Consider the following 14,305-nt stretch of genomic DNA (forward strand, 5'->3'; position numbering starts at 1 on the left):
ACAGTTCTCTACTGTAGCAGTGTAGCCCTCCCGTTAGCTCCAAAAGTTGATCATCTGGAGATACCTTCCCAAGCAGTGGTGGCTGGTTAATACTGTGGTGGCTATTTTTATATATAATATTAACTTACTCCTACAAGGCACCTGGTGAACCTTTGACGCCGTCTCAGGTACATCCGCTGCGAGCAGACTGGCAAATCCAGTTATTTCTTTACAACACCCAAACAAGAAAAAAGAGGATAAAGGAGCTTGGTCAGTCTTTAACCATCTTTATTTTGCTTATGTTCACACAAGCACACACACAGGGAAGAAAATAACTGTCTGTTGCATGCAAGGTAATAAAGCATAGACCTATAGACATCTCATTGCGATGGCTAGTTATGACAACAAACTTTAAGTGGCCATTTCAGGGCATGCTCTCTATCCATTTTGCCCATTGTTCATTGAGTCAGAATTGATATGCTAAAAGACTTCTGAGTCGTCAGGTAATTGTAAACATGATAGAACACCGCCTTAATTAAGACAAACTGCTGCAAGGTGTGTTTAATAATAACTTAAAGACTTGTTACAAATTTAAAAAAAATATATAGTAGGGAGGGAAGGCAGATTACTGGATAAATTGAAAGCAGGACCCTCGTAAACAAATAGCCTGCTAATTATTGTTCCAATTCTTTGTATGACAACCTGACAATAAAAATTACAATACAATTGTAGTAGGACGGTAAATATGAATTTAAATACACTAACAATAACTAGGCAGGTACAACAAGTTAACCTGTTCATTCATAAAATAAAAAATATATATGAATGGATTTAGCTTTGTATGAGACAAAATTATCACAATAATATGACACTATTAGTTGGTCTCCACTTGGGTTCCGTTAATACTACATTTCATCAGGTAGTCAAGAGCCATCATAAGACCTTATTAAATATGTGGATGTTATCACATGAACATTGTGACACTGTTTTTCTCCTCACTATAGTGCAGTGAGTTAACTGCAGTAATCGCATCATCACTTTTAAGGTCTGAAATACAGAATTTTTGTCTGACAACCTGGTACAAATGGAAAACTCAAAGATTGCGTCACAAGTTAATTATTTTGTCAATTTTGTCATTATTTCAAGAAAACCAAGGCCTCTCTTTATCTAACAGTATATGGAATTATTATTATTATTATTATTATTTATTTACATAGTGAGAGTGTGCTGGTCCAGTCTAATGCAAGTATATTTGTCTTATGTTAATTTCCTCTATAGGAGGGATAAGGAATGGGAGCTTTGATTGACACCTGTGAGTTTAATTCTGTCTCTTATTGACAGTACATACAGTGAGTCTGTCTCACTATGGTTGCAGAGTGGAATCCCAGTCCTGGTGTGAGGGGGGGTCTGGGAGGATCCAGCTCTGAGGAACCAGAGAACCATCAGGATGATCCGCTTCAACCGTAAACACATCCCACTCACTCCTTAAAAAAAAATTAAAACATATTACAGTCCAAAGTATATTTGGTTGCCATGGGTATAGGAATAATACGATATCCCATTAAAACGGCTGATGACGTTTCCTAATAGGAACATGTGGAGCTAAAATAGTATGGGACCAAGAATGGACCTTGTGGCACTCCGCAGTGGAGCTCAGGATGAGGTGTTATTTCCAGTGGAAACTGACATTTATCTATCTGAGAGATATGACTTGAATATGACGATATGCCGACGCATTGCGTCTACTGATCAGAATTTTATGATCAATAGTGTAAAATGCGACACTTATGTCAAGGAGCAGTAAAACGGTGCAATCACCAGCATCGGCAGAAATTGATAAATCATTAGTCATTTTAAGGAGGGCGGTTTCTGTACAGTGTCGTTTGCACTGCGTCAATTTTTATTATTCTCACACATATCTTCCAGTTGGGTCAAAACCACCTTTTTAAGAATTTTGGATATGAATTTAAATTTGGCTTTTTCAATAAAGGCTGAATGGTGGCTTTCTTAAAATAATCAGGGATTTAGACAGATGAAAGGGAGCAATTGATTATTCTAAGAAGGCTAGGGACAATAGTACTGATTACTTCTTTTAGGAGAAATTTGGGAAGGATGTCAAGAGGGCTTGACGACGAATGCATGTGCAACACAGTGTCGATGAAATGAGGAAGTGAAAAATTCTACTGTGGAAACTTCTAGTGATCATGTTTGAGCGGGATGAAATTCATCACTATGAGCGGTTGATTATATAAAAGATTTGCGTAACTTATTTATGATTGAAACTAGGGCTGTGCAATTAATCGAATTTTAATCGCAATTTCGATTATGGGGTCAAACGATCTCCAAACTACTATAATCAAAAGACACGCGCATGCCCAATTCAGTCCTTCCCCCTAAGCATTCACATTTTTTCCATAATTGAGCAGCCCTACTGATAATATATAAAAGTGACTTAATGTGCCATACCTGACTTGTATTAAAGCGTGCAGTGAGCGTTGAGCCTGGGTATAATATTTTCTGAATGGCTGCAGGACTGCATCAACATCATCATCTAGGAATCAAACAATAAAAAAATGATTAACAATAACCACACGCATGTGACTCAATCATCCCGTTGGTAAAATATTACCTCCAAATAGAATGGTATGGACTCTCTGTTTGTTCTTTAACTGTGTCTCGCTCTCCTCCTTCACTCGTCCCTCTTGCTTTCTCCTCCTCTCCTCCTCCTGCTCTCCTTCCAGCATCACCATCAGAGCTTTTTCCTCTGCCGAGTAAACCACTGTCCGTCTTTTCATCACACTCCTCAGCCACTCCAGTTGACTGCTGAATGCCTTATCACATTCTTGCTCTGAGATGATACCTTAAACATACAGACACACTTTTCAGGCTGCTCCACAGGGATGTCTCTGTTTTTCTGTGGAATTAGACGACTGCCTTTTGAGAAACTTTATCGATGAGATTTCCTGAGTAAATATATTTTTAATGCAGTCTGAGACACAAAACAATTTTCTCCCTCTGAAATGTAACACTTTGACTCTCTGTCTCTCCATCACAACAGACTGATGAAGGGACTGGAGGGGATGAAGACAAGATAGATGTTCCCCTTACCTTTCCTGGATGCTGCCTCTTTCCTTAACCTGCGCAGTTTCTCCAGAGATCTCAGAATGTCCTGCATCCTCTTGACATCTGCCTGTTTTTTCCTCACCTCACAGAGGACCCGGTCTGCAGTCAGCTTCAGTTCCTGCTCCTGGTACACAAACAAAGTAACCTGTAATCTCCTTTGCATCTTTGTGACAGAACTAGAATTAACGCAAAGCTTTAAGGTTGTATGCCCACACAAACCAATGCAGTTTCTGTGTACATATTCCAGCTTTTTTTTTTATTAGATTCATATAAGGTCACTGTGACATTTACCTTTGACCACTGAAATGCAATCACTTTATCTGTAAGTCCAACTGAGAACTAATCAAAATTTGACAGAATTCCCTCAAGTCATGGTTGGGATTCACATTCAAGGGGCCAAAAACATGTTTTTGAGGCCACAATGACCTTGACCTTTGACCATCAAAATCTAATCAGTTTATCAGTGAGTCCAAGTTAACATCTGTGACAAATTTAAAAAAAAATAATTTCCTTGAGATGTTAGTGAAATATTATTCACAGGGCAAAACATGTGTTTGAAGGATTGTGCAAGAAGCTTGTGGGGCTCTTTTCCCTATAGTTGGAAGAAGGCGGCAGCAATGACTGAAGCCCAGAGAGAGATCAAACTTCCTATGTACGCCCCCATAACTCAGTGTGCCTAACAAGATGGGGATCCAAAGAAGGAGGCAATGTTCAACAGTAAACTGTTGCCCCCTGCCATTAATGGAGTACACCTACATGTGTATACGTATATTACAACTTTGATTTAGCTAAATATTTTTAAAGTGGTAGAGGCAGATATTTTTTCTCCTTTAGTTTTCTGCACTTCAGTTCTGCACTTCAGATACGTAACTGATTGGAGATCAGTAAGATATATATTCTTTATTTTTTTACACAAGGTAAAAAAAGTGCATTGTGAGGTCACAATGACCTTGATCTTTGGACGTTTGTGCCACATGTGAAAAATTACCATTTGGGATATCCTGATATATTGCATTCAAAAAAACTGAAGGTCACTGAAGGTCAAAAAAACAGACTACATCTTTTGACCTTCGACCACCAAAATCTAAATCAGTTAATTTTTTTAATCCATGTGAATGTTTGCACTATATTTAAGACATTCCTTTTGGCTCAACTTAAGATATCACATTTAAGATAAACAAACACATTTTATGAGGCCACCATGACCTTGACCTATGGCTATTAAAATCAAATAATTTATTCGAGTCCAAATAAATGTTGGGACATGTTTTTTGTGCAAACCACAAGCCTCCTTTCGGCCTACATGTGTGGGCAAAGCTTGAAACAAGCATGCCGCATGTTCTGAAGTGAACTCAATCTCCAAAGGTGCAACATGTTCTCTTTGTCTCGAGAAAGCCAAAGAACTCAGTCTCCCAGGGGGCAACAGGTGGCATTGTTTTACCAATTTCACACAGAGCTGTGAAAACCAACTCCTAGCAGCGACTCAGTGTCCTGCAGGTAAGGACTTTCGAACGAGCAACGGAGCCCCACAGCTCAACAGAACCGCGAAAGCAGAACCTTACGACCAACCAGAGACGTCACACAAAGCCAGGACGAACGGCGAACTGCACAGCAACTTTCTCCCTTTCTAAGGACTGGTAACATTCTGGGCTTATTAATTATACTAGACTAAGCTAGACTGTTCATTTGATTCTGTGTGGTGTTTATAAGTTTGATATATGTGGTGATATTGTGTTAAAGTTAAATGAAAGTAAGGTTAGTTTGTAATTCTCTTCACAGACTCTTCCAATTTACTGATTACCATTCACATTGACACACGCATATCTCTACACCTACTTAACTATGTCCCCACTCCAGAAGAAGGGGGGGGGGGGGAGCTACCATCTTAGGAGCCCTCCGGAAGGTGTTACTCTCTTTGTTAACCACCATTTTGAAAGCACCCTAATTTACATACACACTCACATAAACATATTTGTTCTAGTTCATACTCTGTTAGTAATTTGTGTTATATACTTTATTATATTCATAATACATGTTTTTCTTTCAAATTGTTCTTTCGTTAATGTTGCATAAGTGAATTTTGCCAACCTCTACACTGTCAAGAACTCCATAAACCTTCCCCGTTCATTATATAATCTGTACTAGTAAATATTGAGATTTCTAAGTAAACTAGATCTAAATTAGACTGATCTTAATCAATTAATTGGCTATATTTTCCCTTCTTTGAAGGGTGGTGCCCCGAGAGAACTGTAACAAACTAAAGTTATAAATTAATATTAATATTTTAAATACTAATGTTTTGATATTTTATTTTGATAACCAAATTTATTGACTGCCTAAAGGCACACAATCGTATGGTATCACTCCTAACCATTATTGCACAACATAAATGTTTGTGCCAAATGTAAAATTACTCTTTAATGGGGTTCACAAGGCAAAAAATGTACTTTGTGAAGTCACTTAACCTTGAATTTTGACCACCAAAAATCAAAACACTTCATCCTTGAGTCCAAGTGAATATTTGTACCAAATTTGAAGAAATTCCCTCAAGGCATTCTTGAGATATTGAATTTATGAGAATGGGACAGGCAGACGAATGTAGTAAGTAATGCCTCCGGCCACTGTCTGCTAATGTGAGTATATATATAATAGTGTTGCACGGTGTACCGGTACTAGAAAGGTACCGCGGTACCCTTACGTTAAAAACGATACGGTTTAGCATATTTTTAGTACCGGTACTTTATTATAATAGCAGGCAAAGAGAGCGCACTCTCTGCTCCGCTCCCTGTCCCGCTGCCTGCATGCATTGACTGCGAGGGGCGGGGCTACCCAGCTCTCACACATGCAACAGGCAGTCCTCACTCACAGCGAGGAGGGAAGACATGGCCGAGCCGACCGTCCTCGGCTTGTTGGAAGTGATTCTCTCTCAAACTGTGTGGCGCAACGGGCGGAGACATACAGGTGGGGCGCGCGAACCGGAGGGGGGGAGCGGGATGCGAGAACTAATGCTTTGACGTCCGCATCTCTTTCACGGCGGAGCAGCAAAACAAGTCGTTGTTTCTCCGGAGCCGGTGGGGGGGGGGGGGGTCTCATCCCGCGGCTCCTCGGCCCCTCTGCAGTGGCTCCCTGTGCAGCGTTCATATGTTGAACGGGAACGTCACGTTCATTTGTCAAATCAGCATCGTGTCAGACCAGCATGAAAAAAACAGGCGTGTGTGTGTGCGTTTGCGCGCGCCCAGGCAGCGCACACACACACACACACACAAACAGGCCCCGGAGCCCCGCCCCCACTCACTCGCTCAGGTGGCATGTTTTTACTTTTTTTTCACCTCAAACACACATCTGTAAAATTATGCAACTCTTGTGGAAATAACTATGTAGTCATATAGTCAGATACGGACAATAGGCCTGCATAGCCGTATATAATCAATGCTATGATGTCACCATGTAGTTTTCATTAATATCTTGCAGGGTTTCCCCCAGTGCTGTATAGGCCTGGCGGGCCGCCAGGCTTCCCCCCCCCCCCCCGCCAGGCTAAGCGTCGATTGTTTTTTTTATTTAAAAAAAAAAAAAAAATCCGTCGCGCACATCAACAACACTTCACTTCCTCATTGAGCCCCGATCAGAGACATGGCATCGATCCCCAAGCAACCATCCTATTGGTCCAAACAGTCACATGTCCCACCCAGACGCCTTCACTGACCGTCAGACATCAGAACGCTCCTTCAACACAGTGTTTTACTGAACATACGTCACCTTCACTGACCGTCAGACATCAGAACGCTCCTTCAACACAGTGTTTTACTGAACATAAGTCAAAACCAAACATAAACATAAACCTAGTCCGTTACACTTTTAGGCTGCAGCTATTTGGTTTTATCTATTTAAAAATAGGGTACTTCTTATTTCATACATTTTCCACAAATATGGGGAGGACTCAAATAGCCCTACAAAGTTCTGTGTTTCATTTATTTCAAAGTAGGCCGACACTTGCCTTTGTATTTTGTTTGTTTGTTATTTTGTTGCTTGTCTGTTTGAGTAGCTGGCTGAAAGCAAAGAAGAAGTAGGCTTACCTTTTATTGGTAACCAAACTGTTACGGTTCATTGTTTCTGAAATAAGAGGCCTGACTGCTATGTTAATGCAGCACAAAACAAAATGTAAACAAAGGCTCAAATATTAAAGTGCAAAACTGTAGGTTTAAACTAGCAACTCCAACGTGATAAAAATAAATAAAAAAGAGGGCTTATAAGTTAAGTCAGCAGTGCAACTCAAAAAGATATCAAAGTATCTATTTAACCCCTTTTCAAAATAAACAAGTTAGGTGTGCATATTAAACAAAGTGCAACCTGTTTAGAGTATAAGATGGTATGATATATGGTGTCCAGCTCAAAATCAGATTCAACACCCCCCCCCGCGGGTGCCTTCTAGCAGCCCTACCACCAGGCTTAGCAAGTTTTCTGGGGGAAACCCTGTCTTGCTGTAGGCTAACACTAATATGAATACCGTTTGTTAAGTGTTCGATACCAAAAATAATTTTGGTATCGTGACAACACTAATATATATATATATATAGTAATTAAAGTCAGCTGGTGAAAAGTTCCACAATAAATTTTAAATGTTTATTTTACACTTAAGTGTTAATATAATGTATTGTTTTGGTTAGGGCTGAACGATTTGGGGAAATAATCTAATTGCGATTTTTTTTCCCAATATTGCGATTGCGATTTTATAATGCGGTTTTTTTTATTTGATCCAATTTTTTTTCCCCAACAAAACATAATGAATGATTTAAATATGACCAACACAATATTAGATACATTTAGTGTTAAATAATATTTAATATTATAGGTGTCGTACTGCTCCCAAGTCAGAAACATTTCACACAACTGAAACATAGAATTTGCCTCTAAAATATTTTGTGAAATAAAAGTAAATAAAGTTATAAATACAAAACGGAGAAATGCACAGGCCACAGAGTCAAACAGTACAACTGCATGTATAAACAGTTTCCTGAAGTTAATGAAATGGTCCCACTCCTCAGACTGTGATTTTTAACCCTTTCGAACACAAGTCCCGTAACAGACAGAGTGTGTGAGTGTGTGTGGAGCCACAACACAGCAGACATTAGGCACTGTAAAGACCTTGAGCATCCCGTTCATGTCCGGGTGGTCGTGCAGCGGTACGGAGGCGCCGGGCCTCAGCAGGAAGACCCCCATGCTGAACACCTCCGTCTCGCAGATGTGCGTGTAGGTGACCGGGGGGCTCTGGAGCCCCGCCGCCCCAGCGCTCGGCTCGCCGCCCCGGAGCTCGGCTTGCTTTTCCGGGGAGGGATTTTCAGGTCCGCCGCCGGCAACGCGATCACCAGCGAGATGAGCTCGCTCTATGTTTGCGCCACGGAGAAGACTTGAGGCCCCTGTAGGTGACACAGGCCTGCTTCGCTATCTTCTGGATCAGCGGAGTTGTGTTGTCCTGCGGTGTGGCTGCGGGTGAGGACGGCAGCCCGGTGCCCTACTCTCGTTCGCACGTGATAATCGCGCACGTTGCGATTAGGAAATCGCGTTATCATATCGCGATTAAATCGCAAATGCAATTAATCGTTCAGCCCTAGTTTTGGTTGTGTCGGGTTGATTTTATTTACGTTTTATTTATTAAGAATATTTTTAGAATTATAATTCAAATCTCAATGTCAGACTGAATATTCTTAAGAATTAAGTTCATTGCTCTTTTAAAGCGTGCAATTGGATAATCGTTATATCAGTGGTGTAAACGGTTTCAAACTGATGACAATTCTATCTCTTATTGAAATAATTTAATAACAAAAACAAGCTGCAATCACAGATAAAACATCCTTAAAATATAGTGATATAATTTTGAGGCTAAATTGCCCACCCTTAATTCACTGTACAGTGCAACACAAATAACACATTGCCAATGAGATGCAGAGCAAAGAGTTAGTAGCAAAATAGCATCATCAAGTAAGTTAGCCGTCCTTATTGATGAGGGCTCTTCTTGAAGTCACAAAGCTGTCACGACAGTTTCAATTAAAGCATCCGTTCAAGGAGAGCTGTTGAACTGGAAAATCAGAACAGACGGCATTGTCAAGGGTTTACTCACTTGTTTAAGTAATGCTTTGCAGAAGACTGGCTGCAGGAAAACTGGGTGACATTTGTATCTGATTGAGCCAGCATTCTGTTTGGCAAAAAGTCCGGAGTAGCTGTCAGGTTGAATGAGAGATTCACAAACTGTATAAACTATAGACTTGAATTAGCTGTGTCAGATACAGTTGATAATATACACTCTCTCAATCACTTTAAAGCTTTTATGCAGCTGTAGGGGTGTACGATATTAGGAAGTCATGTGATATGCGGTAACGTTGTTTAATAACGCAATGGCGATATGACTTTCGATAAATAAACAAACAGTCCCTGGCTATGGACGCAGAGACCACAGACAGCTCCACAGCCTGGAGAAAGCGCAGAGCCCGTCAGCAGCGCCAGGGACCAGAGTTGTAAAAAGTACTGAAATATTGTACTCAAGTAAAAATACCTTTACTTTGATGAAATTTTACTTAAGTACAAGTAAAAATCTACTCAAGTAAAAAGTTGTTCATTTAAAATGTACTTTAAGTAAAAGTTACTTAGTTACTTCCAACAACTTGATGGGGGCCGCTCCTATACAGTGCAAAAAAGGACAAGGGGTCATAAATCCGGTCCAAAAACTGTTATTTTTAAGTAAAGGAGAATCTTTACAAATATAAGTGCATTGACATTAAACATGTCAAACATTAAACATTTAACATGTCAACACAACATTTAAGAACTTTTGGGAGGACCTGTCAAGACATGAACCACATGACAGCTAAAATAAAAAATGAAAATGCTGCTGTCCCACTGTATATTTGAACTTTTGGTTAAACTTTGATCCACCTTTAGAGTACTAGTCTTAGTGTTGCATGGTGTACCGGTACTAGAAAGGTACCGCGGTACCCATACGTTAAAAACGATACGGTTTAGCATATTTTTAGTACCGGTACTTTATTAAAATAGCAGCAGTCAGAGCGCACTCTCTGCTCCGCTCCCTGTCCCGCTGCCTGCATGCATTGACTGCGAGGGGCGGGGCTACCCAGCTCCCACACATGCAACAGGCAGCCGTCACTCACAGTGAGTGATCTCACGGAGACATGGCCGAGGCGACCGTCCTCGGCTTGTTGAAAGTGATTCTTTCTCAAACTGTGTGGCGCGACCGGGCGGAGACATACAGGTGGGGCGCGCGAACCGGGGGGGGGGGATGCGAGAACTAATGCTTTGACGTCCGCATCTCTTTCACGGCGGAGCAGTAAAACAAGTCGTTTCTCCGGAGCCGGGGGTCTCAGCGCGCGGCTCCTCGGCCCTTCTGCAGCGCTCCCTCTGCAGTGTTCATATGTTGAACGGAAACGTCACGTTCATTTGTCAAATCAGCAGAGTATCAGGCCAGCATGACAAAAAACAGGAGCGGGCATGTGTGTGTGTGTTTGTTTGCGCACGCGCGCACGCTCCCAGGCAGCGCGCACACACACACACACACACACACACAGGCCCCAGGGCCCCGCCCCCACTCACTCGCTCAGGTGGCATGTTTTTACTTTTTTTTCACCTCAAACACACAGCTGTAAAATTATGAAACTCTTGTGGAAATAACTATGTAGTCATATAGTCAGATACGGACAATAGGCCTGCATAGCCGTATATAATCAATGCTATGATGTCACCATGTAGTTTTCATTAATATCTTTCTGTAGGCTAATGCTAATATGAATGCCATTTGTTAAGTGTTCAAAAAGCTGGGCAGGAACAAGCTGATAAAAAAGGGAACCCTACAGATGTTTTATTTATTACTATCATAGATAAATATACCAGTATCATATTGTATCTGTGGTATCGTATCGTATTTGTGGTATTGTATCGTATTCGTGGTATCGTATCGAAAGTATTGAGTATCGTGATATTTTGGCAGGTATAGTATCGAAGTCATAATTTTGGTATCGTGACGACACTAACTAGTCTACAAACATCTTGCTGAGATGTGGCCATGGGTTTTCTTCATCTGCTTTAATCTCAACTGGCGGAAAGTTCGATGTTTCCGCTTGTTGGTCGTCCGCAGTATAATCCTCCTCTAGCTCTCGTCACATCGACTCCATCATCCACTCTATGCAGCATCTACCGCCAGTGTTGTGCATGTTCACACCTCTCATGAAGTAGTTCAAAGTTCAGTTCATACAGGTAAACATGAATAGTTCACGTTCATAGTTCACCATTTAAATTCTGAACTAGTTCATAGTTCAATTAATTTCATAGTTTTAAGGTGGAAAGTGAGAATGAAAGACTTAACTTGTTTTTTAAAGAACTTTATCCATCACTACCTCTTGCCTTAAACTGTACTTCATATGTATCAATTACTAAAATAAATGTTTTTTTTAATTTTGTTATATTATTGCAAATTTTCCCTGTTTATTTATCCATACCCTGCAAACAAAAGGCACAACAAATCAAAGTTTTGATACATTTATTTTGAAATGGTTTCTTTTATTTGAAAAGGCACTTCCTGAATAATACGGAAAAGATCGCTACTGGCAGGTGTGCCTCGTGCACAACACTGTCTACCACTGCAGTGAGAATTGCCTTGAACTATGTTTTTATTTTACTCAGTAACGGATGTAATTTCCAATGTAGCGAAGTACAATACTTCAGTCAAAATCTACTTAAGTAAAAGTAAAATTACCCTTTTCAAAAACCAAGAGTACTATGGTTTATGAGACATTCAAGTTTGTATTGAATTGATGTGTATTCAGTTTTACAAACTCGAAAGTGCCACCAAATATTCTAAAACCTTTTCAGCTATATTATTCCCTTCTTTGAACTCTACACTAAGGATATTACATGGCTTAACATATAATAAATGCCTATATACAAAAGAGGGTTTAAGTTAAAGGGCAATATATAGATATCTTATACAAAAACATATTACCAATCTCTTTCTAATAAGCCATTCTCTATATTGTTATCGATGTGTAAAAATGACTAATGAATACAAAATAAACAACAATATTTCTAACACCTGGCTCTTAAACAATGGTTAATTGGTATTTTCATAAATTTCTCTGTAAGAACTAGGACTTCAAGCTCTGAAGGACCAGGTAAGTATTTTACATGTCACTAGAATTATCAAATTGTCAGTAAAAAAGTTCTCTGTTCAAGCCTCTTCATTCTCACACAAGCTCGCCACAATACTATCATACTATGTACAATTAAAGATACATTTGCAATATGAACGGGTGATATCCGCCTTCGACTTCACAAGATGATTTAACTATCTTTGCTCACATGCTTGCTGTAGAGATGAGGTGACTACATCTTTGAATGTCATGTTGACACGTTATCTTACCTTCATCTTTTCCTGTACTTGATTTATCTGCTTCATCCTCCATATGTCTATAGAAGCCTCTTTCTCAGAAATGTCTTCCCACCGGTCTCTCTCCTCCTGCTGCATCAGGTTACTAGCCCCCAGGCTCCGGGCTCTCCTTTGAGCAACACGACTCAGTTTAACTTTAAATTTCTTTAAACAGTCTCTGTCACTTAAGAGTTTCACTATGTCCTGGACCTCACTTTTCATTTTCAAAACAGTCAATTGTGAGTCTGTCCATACACAGTCATTCTCCACGTTATCTTTCAAAGAATGATGCATTTCTTCAATCGCGGAAACTAGCTGAACTGCTCCGTACAAAGACTCTCTCAGGACATGGTCACAGCGGTGGGGCCGATGCTGCAGCTGGACCTGTGTGATATTCGACAGTTTAGCCCTGCTCTGACAGAACCGCCTGAGCCACTGTGTATCCTGCTTCCTCTGAAGGGCGGTTTTCGTTTTCATTCTCAGGACCATGACCCGTCCCCGGTCACGGTAATCTTCATATTCCTGCTGCCGATTCTCATCGGAAACTAATTCTGACCGGAAACCATCAGAGTTGGCAGGAGGTCCAACTCTAAGCTGCGGGAGGCTGCTAAACGCGTTTAACGTGGCGGAAGGGACTAGGTTCACCAAGTGTCTAGGTGGAGGGCAGTCGAAGGAAGGCGGAGGTACGGAGGGGTCAAATGCATATGGAAGGTCCAAGCGATACACTCCTAAACCCTCTCCTCTGGTAGACGGCGCAAAGAAATTGCGAGCGACAAATCCTGGTGGAGGAGTCCATGGAGGAGCGGTGTGATCCGGCTGTAGTTGTCCCAGCGAAGGAGAACACTGAGTCGGTTCAGGAGCCGCAGACCGGTGCCTGTTGTCGACGTATGAGTTCTCCAGATAGCCGCCGGGATAGACAGGATGCCCCTCATTTTCTGACGGAACCCGGTGCAGACATCGGTTGTCCATGTCTGAGAGTTTCTAAGCAACACTCGCTTGCACTATATACAATCTACGCTCACCACTGGCATATCTACGTCTTTAGCAAGGCAGCTATGACGAACAATTTTCTTCTTCACTTCAACTTCTACCACTGACTGGACTACATCGCCGACAACCTATAGTGACCAAAGTTGGTACTGCAGCCAATGGCTTGTCATGTCTAGTCTCATCAGTACAAAAACTCTCGTAGAAGTAGAATAGAAAATGCATCTTACCTCTACTGACATCAAATAGATATTAATTTATTCTGTATCAAAATATTGTAGGTATACAGTATGCCACACAAGCATGTCGACAGACTGAATTAAAATAACCACATAAGTTTCTTTTACATCTTCCCCAAAACAATTGAGAAAATCTTACGAAATGTCTGAAGTTAAATAGTGTAAATGGTTTACTTGACAGGCTATGATACAGAAAGCATAAACAGATTTCCCCAGCAGGTCATGTCTGAAAATAGCTAAACATTTTTGCTATTTTTAAAAAAATTTTTTTATCACTTATTATCTACTCACCGATATGCTGATGGAGGGCAGGGTGAAGTGTTTGAGTCCAAAAAATGTTATCCAAAACATTAAAAATAAATAACAACAGATTGTTCAAACTTGAAGAAAAACAGAAATAAACATGAAATGCCTCTATACTGCCTCTGTGGGGTCATCTAAGTGTCTGTAAGCCCCAACCTTGAAATTCAAATTCATCCAAAGTCATTTACACCAGATTTTTTGCCCAAATATCTGCTTTATAACCAGCACCACAATAAAACAACGTTTC

General features: G+C 40.6%; 1 protein-coding gene across 1 annotated transcript; it reads right to left on the bottom strand.

The window, feature by feature from the left end:
• Nucleotides 1-250: 250 nt before the first annotated feature.
• Nucleotides 251-13,570, bottom strand: pdcd7 (programmed cell death 7). The gene is made up of 5 exons (XM_061068203.1): nt 12,524-13,570; nt 3,088-3,226; nt 2,609-2,839; nt 2,446-2,530; nt 251-1,463 (listed from the first exon to the last, which is right to left on the bottom strand). The coding sequence occupies exons 1-5, from the start codon at nt 13,496-13,498 to the stop codon at nt 1,343-1,345; spliced, it is 1,551 nt and encodes a 516-aa protein (XP_060924186.1). The 5' UTR covers nt 13,499-13,570; the 3' UTR covers nt 251-1,342.
• Nucleotides 13,571-14,305: the final 735 nt, after the last annotated feature.

Source organism: Limanda limanda, chromosome 3 (assembly GCF_963576545.1).
Source record: "Limanda limanda chromosome 3, fLimLim1.1, whole genome shotgun sequence".
Classification (NCBI taxonomy): Eukaryota; Metazoa; Chordata; class Actinopteri; order Pleuronectiformes; family Pleuronectidae; genus Limanda; species Limanda limanda.